This window comes from Sceloporus occidentalis, unplaced genomic scaffold (genome assembly GCF_023333645.1).
Source record: "Sceloporus occidentalis isolate IW3139 unplaced genomic scaffold, rSceOcc1.0.p SCAF_2, whole genome shotgun sequence".
Classification (NCBI taxonomy): Eukaryota; Metazoa; Chordata; class Lepidosauria; order Squamata; family Phrynosomatidae; genus Sceloporus; species Sceloporus occidentalis.
This window is the reverse complement of record NW_028316982.1, coordinates 261,394,802-261,411,111: the sequence shown is the minus strand read 5'-3', so window position 1 is coordinate 261,411,111 and position 16,310 is coordinate 261,394,802. Positions and strand designations below refer to the sequence as shown.

The 16,310-nt window shown below is 40.2% G+C and overlaps 1 protein-coding gene across 4 annotated transcripts in view; it reads right to left on the bottom strand.

Annotated features, from left to right (window-relative positions):
* LOC149320071 (metabotropic glutamate receptor 5) overlaps positions 1–16,310 on the bottom strand; it is a 324,541-nt gene that overhangs the window by 169,917 nt on the left and 138,314 nt on the right. For all 4 annotated transcript variants that reach the window (XM_089512865.1, XM_089512869.1, XM_089512868.1 and 1 more), the window contains exon 3: positions 14,946–15,195. In XM_089512865.1, coding sequence (XP_089368991.1) covers positions 14,946–15,195 — 250 coding nt within the window. The remainder of the gene's footprint in view (positions 1–14,945; positions 15,196–16,310) is intronic.

Here is a 16,310-nt window from a genome sequence, read left to right as displayed (position 1 = left end):
TGCTGTCCATACTGCTCAAAGATACGTGCCATCCTTTGGCATTACTGTATTCATTTTCTCTAACATTTTATTGGTGAGTGGGGCCATACTGCATAGAAACTAACATCACACACAGCATGTTGCCCCATCACTCATTGCAAAGGGAAGGCTCACACATATACAGTTGTATTTGTAGTACACTCTGATGTTTTGAACTTCCACAGGAAACATTGTTGCTGTTATTAGATGTACTGAGGTAAAGTACAATTATGTATACCATGTCTGGTATATATTATAAGGTAAGGATCTGTTGGGAGGTGGTGGAAGAATGGAATTGTGGAAATGACTGGTGACTGGTGGGATAGCTGAGGGGATTTTTCAAAAGGCTGGTGTGTAAGAGTTGGATTAAAGAGTCTGAGATGTTATGAGAGTTAGGAATTAGTTAGAATTAGGGTCAGAGCTAGTTAGGATATGAGTGAGAGTGAGAGACATGAGTCAGAGTTAGTGTGAGTCAGCATTAAATAAGTAATCTGTGATGTTATGTTCATCCATTTGAATCCATTTCTTTTTAATAAATCATTATTTTTGTATTGTATACTTGTGCATTTGAGAACACTACTTTAGAAATATTGCAAAGCTTGAGTTCAGACACATGGTTGCCTATGGTGGCAGACATGATTGTCTATGGTGGCCAGAAACAAGGGTGATGGTGTCTAGTGGGGAGATTATATGAATAAAGTCCCACATTGAAGCGACAAGGGCATCTAGAAGATTCCCTGAATTTGAGGCCATGGATATGGGACAGAAGAAAGTCTTGATATTGGTGGTAAAACTGAGAAGTCCACACATTTGATGACAGTGATTGAGATTAGTGGAAGCCCTCATATGTGCCAATATGCATTGCACACTACAGACTGCCTCTGTGCTTTTTGCAATGAGATGACAACCATGCACATCCACCACTTCTCATTTTTGCACTACAGAGGCATTCAATATAGGAGCTGAGTAGTACTAAAGTAGCTTACCTCTGTTGGCGGATATTTACACTGCACTGAGATGAACAGACTACTCTCAGGTAAAAGGTCATAGTCCTAAGAGGAGATACATCTTAAAATATTCTTTGTTTTAAGATTCTCTTGTCTCTTCACTGTTTTTGTGGGGTGCATTTTTAGTTCCCCTTTAAAGGGAAACAAAAATAAGCAAGTATGAAACTCAAGCCTGTCAGAGTCTAGCTTTTACTAGCAGTGCAGCAGAAGTGTGGATCAGATTATATTTTAATATGCTTTCCTAAAAACAAAGACTTACACAAAGAAACAATAAATATGTAGTTTGTCGTTTAAAACAAATAATAATGGCTTTAATAAATATATACATAACAAAACTAAAACCTAATCTAACTAAAGATAGTTATATATAGCAGGAAGACTGAGAGAGAGATAAAACTAGTAGGCAGGCTAGAGACACGTACCAACAATAAGATTAAAAGTTTGGAATCTTGAGATATAGACAGTTAATAATAATAATAATAATAATAAGTTTTATTTATAGACCGCTATTCCGCAATGATCATAGCGGTGTACAGTAAAAATTGCAATACAATACAAAAAATTGCAGGGCCTCTCTCCCCCTCAAGATGGTGGTCGGGGGGAGGGCTCTTAGTCTTTCCAGGCCAGGCCTCGTCTCTCCCCCTCAAGATGGTGGTTGGGGGGAGGGCTCTTAGTCTTTCCAGGCCAGGCTTCGTCTCTCCCCCTCAAGATGGTGGTTGGGGGGAGGGCTCTTAGTCTTTCCAGGCCAGGCCCTGTCTCTCCCCCTCAAGATGGTTAGTTAGTCTTAAAGAGAAAGAGAGATCTAAATAGGAAACTCTATCTATATAATGAGGGGAATGAGAATGCATAACTTTCTTCCAACAGTTTTATTGTTGTATAGTGGGCCCTTGGTATCCACTGGGGCTTGGTTCCTGTGGATACCAAAATGTGTGGATGCTGAAGTCCCATTAAGTACAATGGCATAGTAAAATAGTGTCATTTATTGAAAATAGCAAAATCAAATCAAAGTTTGCTGTTTAGAATACACACACACACACACACTCACACACACACACACACTGTACACCATACAGAGAAATCTGGATCATGAGTGGTTTAAAGGTGCAATGAATAAAAATAACCAGTGAACCAGTCAGCCAATCTGATTGTCCAGCTGGATGTGTCCTTCAACTCACCTTTTCAGTTATTACAGGATGTTTTCTAATTAACAGAATAAAAGATCAAACAAACATGGTTTGGTTCCAGCTTTTTGGGAACACGTTTAATACAGAAAGATACAGGCTATCACTTTTGTTTCCTGAAGATGCTCTCTTTCTGCTCGGATTTACAAGTCTTTCTCCAGGCTCCTGTGAGCCGATTGAGGTTTTGAGGTTTTTGGTATTTCAGCCACGTTATCAGTCGCCTTCAGCTTTAACCTCTGGAGACACAACAGCTTCACAACGACAAACCATCAGTCAGTCTGATGGAGGGAGAAATGTGTTTGCTGCTTTCTACTTTGTCAGTTGAATCTGGTGTGAGTGAAATTAATCATATCTCCTGTTTTACAGATCAAGGGTTATCCTGATTTGCATTCAACCTCCTTTTCATATTATATGTATAGGATAAAGAATGGAACAGAAGAGACCCAGGTTCAAATCCTGACAACAGCATAATGGAGAACATGCAGCAACAGTTTTCTGCTGTCCTCTACTATTATGACTACTACTACTGCTGCTACACACACACACACACACACACAAATACAAGGACAGCCCCCACTGATTTTTCATAATCGAGAGGTCAATGTTATACTTGTTTTTACCATTCAGTTCAGTGACTCTTAAAAGCCTTTAACCAGATCATTCCTCTGTATTTAAATTTAAAGCTATACATAATGGAGCAAAGGTTTGAGTGCCTTGTATCTAGAAACATGTAAAATATTCTAGTTAGACTGGAACTGGTTCAAATTCAAGATTTAGCAAAGGGCAAATATAAAAGTTCTCTCAGTGCTGCCCCAAATGAATAGTCTGTGTTTCTTGCTCAATAAAAAATATAGTGGAAGATGTTTCTAATTGCAGCGTTAATTGTCTGCAGATTCACTATCATTTGGAAAAATGTGTAACAGCAGTTATCATAGGTTTCAATGGAGTTGCAGAAGGCACAGAACAGAAATTTTAATACAATTTGTGTATCCTTGGTGGCTGCCACACTGCAGAATTAATGCATTTTGACACCAGTTTAATTGTGATGGCTGCATTCTATGGAATCCTGGGATTTATAGTTTGTTGTGGCACCAGAGCTCTCTGACAGAGAAGTCTAAATATCTCACAAAACTACAAATTCTAAAATTCCATAGCATTGGGTGAAGACTGTTAAAGTTATGTCAAAATGCATTAATTCTGCAAAATCTTGAGATTTGTAGTTTTGTGAGGCACCAGCAATGTTTGGCAGAGAAGAGTAAAGATTTTAAACTACTACCCAGGCTTCCATAGGATACAGCTACAACACTTAAAGTGGTGACAAACTGCATTATTTCTACAGTGTAGAGGAACCCCTGGTTTTCATATGTAAAATGCTGCAGGGTGTGTACTTATAAAACGTTTATAAAATAGCTGGTGGCTGTAAGGCCCCAAATATTATCTTTATCCCAAAACTTTATAAATTGATTTAATAATCCGGCTCAAGAATCTTTGAAATTATGTCCCATTATCTGGTTGTCTGTGTTTCTGACAAGAGGAACCCACTTCTAAAATGGTCTCCGAACCTGTTCTGTTGGTTCTCTAAGTTTTACTAAGCAATGAGCATGCAAACATCAACTGTTTTCATTCTTGCATAGACTTTTCACTCAGGTGGGTGAGGTGACGAGAATTGTTGTGCATTTTTTTTCTAGATTTGCACAAACTAAAATTGGGGGAGAGGAATTGCTTGCAATACAATCTAAATATCACAGCAATGAACTATCCCTGTCTGCAAAAATGAGGTGTCTCAGTGTGCCCTTTGTCTAGCAGCCACACTGGAGCCTAAAATGGGCTCCCCGAAGGCTGCAGCACTGCCCCCCACAGTAGCATTGACTGTTGGGGGATGCCTTCAGGGTCTGGTGCAAGCAGCCACACCATAAAGGTCTTTTCTGCTCAGAGGGCATCTACACTTAACCCTGAATGGGTGCTCCAGAGGCTGCAGCACTGACCCCCACAGCAGTGGTCTGGATGAGTGTGCTTTGCCCCCCTCCTCACCGGGTAACATCAGCCTCCGCAACAACACTGCTGTTGGGAGCAGATTGACAATGGTCTTCACTGGCCCATGGCGTATGCTATTTTCCCTGCAACAACATTCTTTGAACACCATTACATATCTCTCGTTTCTGCATTTCTTTTACTCACATACCACCAACTCCTTGATTTTCTTAGAAAAAGTTCCCCACAGAACATTTGGTTCAACATTACTTGAAAGTGACAAGGTTATGCAGCCTATTACTGAGATGACTCTGTCTGTACTGGTCATACTGAGTGTGCTGTGGGCTCCTGTCTTGATTTTTTATTTTTACTCTTTCCAGGATATGTGTTCCTTCTCAGAGAAATGTTTCAAGAGCTATGCATATCCTCCAGGCTCCTCCTGTCATCTTCTGATTTCTCTCCAGTGTTGCTCATATCCACTAATAAAACAATCTCTCTCTTTGTTTCTGCAAAATATGCTATGTGAAAAAATAAGTATTATTAGTAGCTCAAACCTACATATGAAATTTGCCCATGAGCCCAGACATTTACCACAATGTGACTGAATGGAGCTGTTGTTAACCCAAGCAAGAGTTCTGCACTGCAGTTGTGACACCATGTAGAATGCTCTCTTCCTTCAATTGTGAAAGGCTATGGTCAAATTCCATTTTTTTACATGGAACTACCCATTTTCACAGAACCACAGAAACATAGAATTGGAAGAGACCACAAGGGCCATCCAGTCCAACTCCCTGGCATGCAGGAATCCACAATCAAAGCACCCCCGAAAGATGGCCATCCAGCCTTTGTTTGAAAACTTCCCAAGAAGGAGACTCCAACACATTCCAAGAGAGTGTGTTCCACTGTCAAACACCTCTTACTTCAGGGAGTTCTTCCTAATGTTTAGCTGGAATCTCTTTTCCTGTAGTTTGAATCCACTGCTCCAGGTCCTATCCCCTGGAGCAGCAGAAAACAAGCTGGCTTCATCCTCAATATGACACCCTTTGAAACATTTAAACATGGCTATCATGTCATGCCTTAACCTTCTCTTCTCCAGTCTAACATACCTAGCTTCCTAAGCCACTTCTCATTCGGCATGGTTTCCAGACCTTTCATCATTTTAGACACTCTCCTCTGGACATGCTCCAGTTTGTCAACATCCTTTGGGACACAGAATTGGACATAGTATTCCAGGTGAGATCTGACCAAAGCAGAATAGAATGGTACCATTACATCCCTTTATCAAGACACTGTACTCCTATTGATGCAGCCTAGAATCATAATGGCTTTTTAGCTGCTACATTACACTGCTAGCTAATGTTCAGCTTTGCACCACCTAATGCGGCCAGAAAAGCCTCAGAAATCCATGCATTCTTAAGGTCTGCGATACATTTGGGAGAAAATAATACACAAAGCAATTGTTGATAATTACTGTCAAGGTAGCTTTGATTTACTGTGACCCTATAAATCAGAGACTACTGTTATTAACAGTCCTGCTCTAATCTTGCAGTCTCACGACCATGGCTTCCTTGATGGAGTCAAACCATCTGTCACACGGCTTCAGCTTCACCCAACATTATTGTTTTTCCCAATCAGTCATGCTGTCTCATGATGATATCTCATGAGCTAATTGACTACTGCATTATGGGTCAGATCCAGCACATGTCACCTGTTGTACAACTGCATGTTCAAACAAGTGATCAACCACAACTCTACAAGAGTGTATTTACTCTACACTAAAACTATGTAGGATTTTGGCCACTATATTCTGCTTAAAGTGCCTATGTTAAAAAAAAAAAAACATCTTAACCAGGAGTCCTTTCATACTCCACTATGACAGCACTATCATTCCACTTTAACAGCCATGGTTCAGTCCTTCAAAATCTTTGGCTGTCCAGTTTAGTGATTATATATTAAGCAAGTGATCAAGATTTAGGCATTATCTTTAAGAGAGCACCATTAAAGCTGAGAATGCAATGAAAAGACAAATATCTCAGTGACTAATAGGGGCTGGATTCCAAGACAGTGTAATCTGCCCAGCTAACAAGAAGCAAAATTCATTTAGTTTAACTCAATTAGTAGCCCCTGATTCCTTCAGCAATATGTTCAGAAGACAGCCAAAATTGTTCCAGGAATCTGCTTTGTGATTTCTAATCACAGCCAGCCACATGTAAGGTTAACTCCTCTCGGGTGACCCAAGAAACACTCTGAATCATGAACGCAGGTGTGTTCAGCCACATCTGTGCCTCTCTATTATGTAATATAATTGCATGCTTGAAGTAGTAGATAACGTTTCTCTCTCTCTTTTTTTTTAAATGGCCAAAATTCAGACAATTCACCTTTTCAGGCTGGATGGAACTGAGTCCCATTTAAATATCATCTTAACTTTAGAGAGTCAGCATGGTGTAGTGGTTTGAGCACTGCACTACAATTCTGGAGATGAGGGTTTGATTCCCAGTTCAACCATGAAAACCACCTGTTGACCTTGGGCAAGTGACATGCTCTCAGCCTCAGGCAATGACAAACCTCCTTCAAACAAATCTTGCCAAGAAAACCCCATGATAGGTTCACTTAAGGGCCAGCATAATTCAGAAACAACATGAAGGCACACAACACAGAGAGACATCCTTTATCTTCATTAATCAGTATTCTGAACAAACTTGAAAGCAGCAACTGATCTCACATATTATGGGAAATCTAACCCTGATTAAGGCTTAACTCAACATCTGATGCTGAGTTACATTAATTCTACAGTAGAGATGCAGCCGAAGTGTGTTTTTAAGTCATTTCCTACATATGGTGGCTCTGTGGCAGACCTATCGTAGGTTTTTCTTGGCAAGATTTGTTCAGAGGAGGTTTGCATTGCCTTCCTTTGATTCAGAGTTTTATTGTAACACTAAATATCTATTATAAAGGTGAGTTTTTTAATTGGCCAGATCTCTTCATCAGACTGGACATGGCAGGACGTGGGGATAAAGGAAATTAAACTAGGAATCAGAAGAAGAAAAAGAACATATAAAAATCAATAATAAAAAATTCAATAATGGACAGTTCTGGAGGATTCAAAAATGCTTTTTAAAAATATTATTTTGACGCTCCAATAAAACTGTTACCCAAGCCTGGTTTTAGATTTGGCTCAGAAACCACACAGCTGTGTTTGTTTTGGGTTTTGTGGGCTACAACTCACATAATTATAGACTGGGGGGATTGTGGGAATTGTAATCAAAAAGGAAAATACGCTTAACAGACATTATGGGAGTTGTAGTCAAAAAGGCATTTCCCCCCAAACTCTGGATATAACCTTTTATTTTAGGATCTGGATTATTTTATGTCAATAAAAAAATGTCCTCCCCTTTTCTTAAATGTCCTACATTTTGGGCTGAGTTTTGTCCTGCAGTTGTCAACAGTTTGGTCTCGAATTTGTTCCACATTTTGTCCCTGGTAATAGTGGACAATTATGGCAACCCATGAGAGTTTCTAACATGGCATAATCTGACTGGTAAGAATAGATGTCCAGCAAAGATCCTTTCCCCATCATCTATTTCCTGATCATTTCTATTTGGTTAGGGATGTGGTAGCTTAGTGGTTAAGATGCCAGTTCTGATGATCGGAAGATTGGAAGGTTGGCAGTTTAAGGCCTGAGTGCTTCATGATGGGTGAACTCCTGTCACTAGTCCCAGCTTCTGCCAACATAGCAGTTTGAAAGCATGCCAATGCATCTAGATAAATAGGTACCCCCAGTGGGATGATAACAATGTTCTGTGCAGTCATGCTTTCCACATGACCACTGGAGTTGTCTTTGGACAACACTGGCTCTTTGGCTTAGTAACAGAGATGAGCACCGTCCCCAACAGCCGGTTACAACTAGACATTCATAGTGCCTGTGCTGCATATTCTAACTAGGAGCAGTTATTTAGGGTCTCAAACATAAGTCTTTTTCTTGACCTGCAGTGAGGTTTAATTTACTATCCTGCCTTTCTCCCAACAAGAGGAACACGGTGTTTTACAATATATTTTAAAACAAAATACATCTACAAATGCTTTACAATAAAAAGTTTAAAAAGAAAGGCTGCAACCACACTGCAGAAATAATGCAGTTTGACACCACTTTAACTGTCATGGCTCAACGCTAGAAAATTCTGGAAATTATAGTTCGTTGTGGCAACATAGTTCTCTGACAGAGAAGGCCAAATGTCTCACAAAACTTCAGTTCCCAGAATTTCCTAGCTATTGAGCCATGGCAGTTAAAGCAGTGTCAAACTGGATTATTTCTGCAGTGTGTATGCAACCAAAATAATCTCATTTAAAGCAATTTAAAAACATTTTAAACATCCCACGGGGCTCCAAGTTAACTCAGCCTTCCATCCTTTCATAAGTCAGCAAAATGAGTACCCAGCTTGCTGGGAGAAATTGGCTTACAGACTGTAAACTGTTTAGAGAGTGCTTATTTCACAGTGGTCCAAAACACACTGCAAGAGTAATCCAGTTTGAGACCCCTTTAACAGCCCTAGGGAATTTTGGTAACTGTAGTTTTGTGAGATATTTACACTTATCGCACGGCACTTGGAGGAATGTGAACAGAATGGAATGTAGGGGAACGGAATGGGGGGGGGGGGAATGTGTATTACCACATGGGAGAACGCCACCAATGACTCCAGGAGTCCCCAAGCAGTTCCCCAGCCATTCCTGCAAACTAATTTTGAACCGTTCTTCAAAATCAGCTGCTATGGAATGGCTGGGGAAAGGCTTGGGGACTCCTAGTTGAATCAATAGCATTCTGCCATGCAGCAACACGTGTTTCCCCCCCTGTTCTGTTCCCTTCTGTTCTGCTGTGTTCCTGATCCTCTAAAAGCAGAGACATTTAGCTTAGCTTTCTCTGTCAGAGAGCTCTGGTGCGACAATAAAGTACAATTCCTAGGATTCCCTAGCACTGAACCAAGATAGTTAAAGCAGTCTCAAACTGGATTATTTTTGCAGTGTGTTTTGGACCTATGAAGCAGTATAGAAATGCAAAGTGCTATTGTTATTAAATAAATGTATGAAGAAAAAGGTACAACACACACAAAAAAAATGAAAAGCCCCCAAGGTACAGGGAGGGATTAGGCTAGACTCTTGTGCACATTGTTGCACAGCCTGGAAGCATTCATCAAGAAGATCCTCTCAAATGTCCTTACCAGAAGTATTTAAACACACACACACATGGATCATAAAATGTACTTAAGCTCATGTAGGGAGATACGGTCTTTCAGATAGTCTGGACATGAAGCTGTGGAGGGATTTATAATTCATAGACTTGCACCTAGGACAAGTAGGGAGCTTCCTGATTCTCTATAAGCAGTCTGAATCAGGCCAGTACTGGTGAAACCCTTCTCTTGAACTTTCCAGAAAGCTTCCAGGTTTTTTTTTTTTGGTTTGTTTTTTTTTTTGCGATGAGTGAACTACTAGATGAACATCTGTTACCTCTCTCCGCAGCCAACGGAATGACACTCGCATATGATTCATGAAACTGTAGCCAATTCCTCTACTGCTTCATGCTACAATATTGAGTTTGGCTTACCTGTCTGTCTTCGTCCTGCATTTCTTTTAGTCCCAATTTTTCCAACTGTGGAGCCTCAGATCTTGGACTACATCTCTCAACATCCCTCCTATTTGCTGTTTGAGGCTGATAGCATCTATAGTCCAGCAAGATTCTGTCCTGGGCCCAGTGCTATTCAATGTCTTTATCAATGACTTGGATGACAGAATTGGGGGCATAGTTATCAAATTTGCAAATGACACCAAATTAGGAGGCGTAGCTAATACCCCAGAGGACAGGATCAAAATTCAAAATGAACTGAATAGACTAGAAAGCTGGGCCAAAGCTAACAAAATGAAATTCAACATGGAGAAATGTAAGGTACAGCACTTAAGCAAAAAAATTAAATACACAGATATAGAATGGGGGACACTTGGTTGAATGAAACTACATGTGAAAGGGATCTAGGAGTCCAAGTAGACCACAAGTTGAACATGAGTCAACAGTGTGATGCGGCAGATAAAAAAGCCAATACGATTTTAGGCTGCATCAATAGACGTATAGTGTCTAGATCAAGGGGAGTAATACCAGAGAACAGGACCTGGAACAAGGGATGCAAGCTACAGGAAAAGAGATCCCACCTCAACATTAGGAGGGACTTTTTGATGGTAAGAGCAGGTCAACAGTGGAGCACACTCCCTCAGAGTGTGGTGGAGTCTCCTTCCCTGGCGGTCTTTAAGCAGAGGTTGGGTGGCCATCTGTTGGTTATGCTTTGATTGAGAGTTCCTGCATGGAAGCAGGTTGGACTGGATGGCCTTTGTGGTCCCTTCCAACTCTATGATTCTATGGTTCCATGATTCTATAAGGTTCATACATCCTGCCAAAAGAAAACCACTTCGATATGATTCTATAATTCTAGGATCTGGAAGCCCCAGGGTTGGGAACAGCTGAATTAACCGTGAGGTCTGCCTCCCTTGGATCTACAGCTACATTTTCCTGGGCCACCATTGTCTTTCCATTTCCATCTGGAATTGGTTTTTGAGAAGAAAGGCAGCAAAGCCTTTCTAATGTGCAAAGAATGAACAAAACATCTTGGTGCCTGCTGGCAAAATGCAGCAGATAAACATGTAAAATTTACTGAATTAGAATTTCATTGGGGATATCTGTTTTGGTCCCCCATCTCCCCCTTTTTTAGGTTTCTTTATTTTCCCACAGCGGGGAAGGACTTTCCAGTCAATGTATTATTGTTCTAACATAAAGAGACAGCAGTGTTCCACTGCACTGTTTCTTGTTGACTTGCAGCTTCAGTTCTATGATGGGGAAGAACAGGGAGGAATCGTCCATTCTGCTGGAAGCTGCAATCATAAACTGGCTGGCAACTTTCCCAGCCTCCGCAGTCAGCCTTGCACTGTATTACAGCTTCTGCAGAGCAACTGGTCCCATGTGTTGCTGTTGAGTAGAGATGGAAAGATCCCAGTTCTATCTCCCAAACAGTATGACACCAGGAGAAGCTCCATCTCCTGCTCAGGAATGAAGGGATGTCATATTGAGGATGGAGCAAACTTGTTTTCTGCTGCTCCAGAGAATAGGAAATGAAGCAATGAATACAAACTACAGAAAAAGAGATTCCACCTCAACATTAGGAATAACTCCTTGACAATAAGAGCTGTTTGACAGTGGAATATGCTGCCTCGGAGTGTGGGGGATTCTCCTTCCTTTCGGGGATTTTAAACAGAGGCTGGATGGCCATCTGTCAGGAATGCTTTGGTGGTGTATTCCTGCACGGCAGAGTGATGGGCTGGATAGCCCTTGAGGTCTCTTCCAACTCTATGATTCTATGACTTAAACCTAAGGATGCATAAGGAAAAGTCATGTAGTGAGCAAATGGCCTCTTGAAATTCTCCAGTTGATTTTATGGAATCATAGATTATATGTTTGCTTATTCCTTCATGGCAGGGAGTTGGGCTGGATGGCCCTTGTGGTGTCTATCAGTTCTATGATTTTATTACTCTAATCTTAGAGTTGGACAGGACCACATGGTCTTCTGGTATAACCTGCTGCCATGCAGGAATACAAAATTACAGCACTGCTAAAAGATGCCCATCCAACCTCTTCATAAAGATCTCCAATGAAAGCAGGCACCCCACTCTTCTAGGCAGTCATTTCCATTGTCTCATCGCCTTACGGTCAAAAAGTTCTTCCTAATGTTTCAGTGGAATCTCTTTTCTTGTAATTGCACAAGTTTGGGTCAGAGCAATCAGAGGATCCATTTCCATTTCTTCAGGGAAGAAGAAGTTTTCTAACCATTGTTAAACAATGACAGCATGACGAAGTTGCTTTTTTTTTGGATTGCAATCCCCCAAATTCCTTAGCCAGCGGGGCCACTGGCCAAACTGATTGAAGGATCCTCAAAACTGTAGTCCAAAAAAGTCACTATTAGCTGTGATAATAGTCCAATTTCCTTATTTTTTCTCCACAACTAAAGCTTCCCAAGTCACCTTGTCTTTCCATTTCCTTCCCGATAAACATTGTTCAGCCTCATTCTAGCTAATGGAAATGTAGTGGGGTTTTGGTGGTTTTATTGTTTTGCTTATTTCCTCCTCCCATTGATGGCAATAGGAAGAAGATGTTATATTGACAGCCTGGCTACCATTCCAGGGCATGGGAGGTGAACAGCTGTCACTATGACCAACAAACTGAGAGAAATTACTATTTATTAGGGATATTTTGATGATAGGATTTGTAGTTTGTTGTAGCATCAGAGCTCTCTGACAGAGTAGGCTAAATATCTCACAAAACTACAAACCTCAGAATTCTATAGCATGGATCCATGGCAGTGAAGGTAATTTCAAACTGCATTAATTCTGCAGTGTAGATACAACCAGAGCCAGAGAGGTTGGCAGCCCTACACTGGAAATATGGAGTCAAGACTAATTCTGTGTAAACCCTGAAGAGAAGGAGTTGGAGACTGGGTCTTTGGACCTTAACAGTCAGCCACAAATGTACAGTAAAGTTCTTGACCTGCATTAGAAGACACCAGCCAACTAACACTTCTTTATACATTCTTTTTGGTTCCTCAAAGGTACAAAGCTAGTCCAGATTTTTATTTCTATCTCATGTATCTCATGTTTTTCACTAAATCTCTTTATAGAAAAGAAGAAGAAAAAAGTTAGTATCCCAATCCAGTTTTAGCCATACACAGCCATTTGGATATGTATTACCCCCTAACCATATCAAAAGATACATTCAGCTAGTGTAAGGGCATCCAGATGAAGAATGAAACAATGAAAGAAGTTAAATCCTGGTTGACAAATGTATCTATATCTGAAAATTCTTCCCACATGTCCAGAATTTCAGAAATTTAATTTTCTTCGGATCCCCACTCCTGTATTCTTCTAGCCAGAGTCACCACTAGTAGTCATGTTGGTCTAAGGAGATTTTCAGATGGGGTAAAAGGGCTGGGAATAAAAGGCATACTCCTGGAATAATTGCATGATCTCACTGAAGATTTTCAGACATATCACGCCCATCCAGAACTTATCTGGTGAAGATCCAGGAATGCTCTACCAACAAACCATTTGCGGAGTGGTCCCATGAATGGTTTCTTGCTAAGGAATTCCTGGATCTTCACTGGATAAGTCCTGGATGAACATGACGTCATCTGAAAATGTTAGTGTGATCACAAGATTATGCCGGGAGTATGCCTTTTACTTCTGGCTTTGCCCCCCCCCCCTGAAAATCTCCTAAGAACACTATATTTCCCAAGCTCTGGTTCACTGTTAGTAGATTCAATTGGAAGGGTTTCCATGTACCTTTACTTTTGCATCTTTAGATGATTACCTATCTAGTGATATTTAATGATGAATGTTTCTAATGGACTAATGTGCCCTACAATAATTATTTAAACACCTCTTGACCAACTAAAATGATTTCCTCAATTCATTAACTAGCAAGGTTTATTATTATTATTGCTATTATTATTATTATTATTATTATTATTATTATTGAACATTATATTATTATCTGTATTTACATCCCACCTTTTTCCACTTCAGGTCTCAAGGCTGCTCACAACAGATTTAACAATCACCGTTAAAAATAACAAACTACAAAGGTTAAAAAGTGATGAAGCTATCAGAAAATATAAACATAAACCATAAAAAAACCACAACAGCACAAGAAAAATAGTTACTAGAAAACCCAGTACATTGTACAAGATCTCTCCCACCTAAACAGTCAATCCTTAAAAGTCTTCACATGTCTACCAAAATAGGACAAAAGTTGCCCGTCTAAGCTCTCCGGGGCGGGAGTTGCAGAGTCTGGGGGCACCCGCAGAGCAGGCCCTCTCCTGTGTTCCCATCAGATATACATGTGAGGGTGATGGGACGAAGAGAAGGGCCTCTTTCTCCTTTTTTTAAAAAACAAACAAACAAACCAGCAGATGGCAAGTTCCATCAGAGAAGAGTCAGTGTTCTTTCCTCTCCTACAGGAGAGAATGCCTCTTCTCTAGCTGGCTTGCTATTTATATGTAGTTTCTAAAAGAGAGGAGAGGAGAGGAGAGGAGAGGAGAGGAGGCATCTCCCTTTTCCCCACTGGAAAGACTGCCTCATCTCTTGCTGGCTTATAATAATAAAAATAATAAAACTTTATTTGTATCCCGCTTTTTGGTGATGAGACAATCAAAGCGGCTCACAACTCATAAAAATCCACATTTACAATATTGTGTCCCAAATTCCCCCCCCCCCGTTAAAACAGGATTAAACATGTTATAATTAAAATATCTATTAAAACAGAATTAAAATATATATATGGCTTGCTACAGTTTGTATGCAATGTCTAAAAGAGAGGGGAGGCAAGGAGAAAAGAGGACAGGAGAGGCGAGGAGAGAAGACAGATAAGAGGAGATGAAATAAGAGGAGAGGAGAGGAGAGGAGGCATCTCCTTTTTTCCCACAGGAGAGACTTCCTCTTCCCTTGCTGATTTTCAACAGTATGTATGCAATGTCTAAAAATGAGGAGAGGAGAGGAGAGCTCTTCCCTTTTCTCTCCTACAGGAGAGAATTCCTCTTCTCTTGCTTCCTACAATTTGTATGCAAAGGAGATGCTTCCTACAATTTGTATGCAATGTCTAAAAGAGGTCTGGAATCTGCATGTGTATCTTTCTTTGCATAACAATAATGTGTAAAAGATTATGAATATCTGCAAATGTACTCACCTGCCTAGCAGCAAGAATTCTCCAGCCAGACCCAAACGTCTCATAGCCATAAGTAGCCCTCGCACCGTCATGCCCTCACAGAAGCATGCCACAACTCTTGCCTTGGGTAAATGGCTTCTTAACTTCTCCAACAATTTATCGAAGCTCTGTTCCCCAGCATTGCTGTAGATCTTGTAGGAATGAGCAATACAGATCCCTTCCTTGGCGGACATGTCTTTGAAGGCTTCCATTCCACTTTCACCATAGTTTCCTGAGCAAAAGGATACACAACCCACAACAATATTAGTAACCAAGGTTCCTAAGGGGGTGATCTTCTAGATTCATCAGATTATGTGATTACTAGAATCAAGGGCATCACTAGGGTTGGTGTCACCTGGTGGGTAACTCATTGTGTAACCCCTTGTGGACTTCCATATCACACCACACAGAATCCTTAGTAATGTTTTTGTATTAATGTTACTCATAAATCATAAATCCCATATATCACTGAATGTAATGGTAACAGGTATGACATAAACAACTAGCAAAATTAAAATGATACCTTCAAATTACAATATTATGCACAGTCTAAATATATTTATATATACATAGTATTATGTGGTTAAAGTAGAGATTTTGTAAAATGGGATGTTTTTAAAGAAAATTTTGCAATAATTTAAAAACCTGTTTAAATTTAAATTTTGATTTGTTTAAGAATTTAAATTTAAATTTTTTTAAAAAAAACCTGAGGGCACTCCTTTTTCCTCCTACTGAGTCTCAGCTCTACTCATGCCATCTCTTCAATGTTTTCAAGGGACATGGGAGAATGCCAAAGCCCATTTCTGACAAAAGGCAAATGTTTGGGAAGCAGTGGGGTCCACCCCCTCCCTATGTGCCACCTGGTGCATTTCACACTCCCCACACACTCCTAGTGACACCAGTGACTAGAACCTGTCATTTCCTGGGGAGATAATGTGGTTTTGTAAATGAATGGACTGGGTTTCAGTTTTTCCATCCCGGTGATTATACAGTCGGTCCTCCTTATCCATGGAATTTTTATCTGTGGATTCAAGCATCCATGGCTTAAAAATGTTTTTTTTTAAAAGTATAAATTCCAAATAGCAGACCTTAATTTTCCATTTTATATAAGGGACACCATTTTGCTCTGCCATTATATTTTATGGGACTTGAGCATCCATGAATTTTGTTATCGACAGGGGATCCTGGAAACAAACCTCAACAGATAACAAGGTCCCACTGTATTTAAGAAGAAGAAAAAATCAGTAAAATTGTACAACTTCAGCCTCTTTTTCTCCTATGTAATGATCTACATTCTCATGATGCTATTCTGAAGACTTAAGAAGACAATAACTATAATGTTATTTC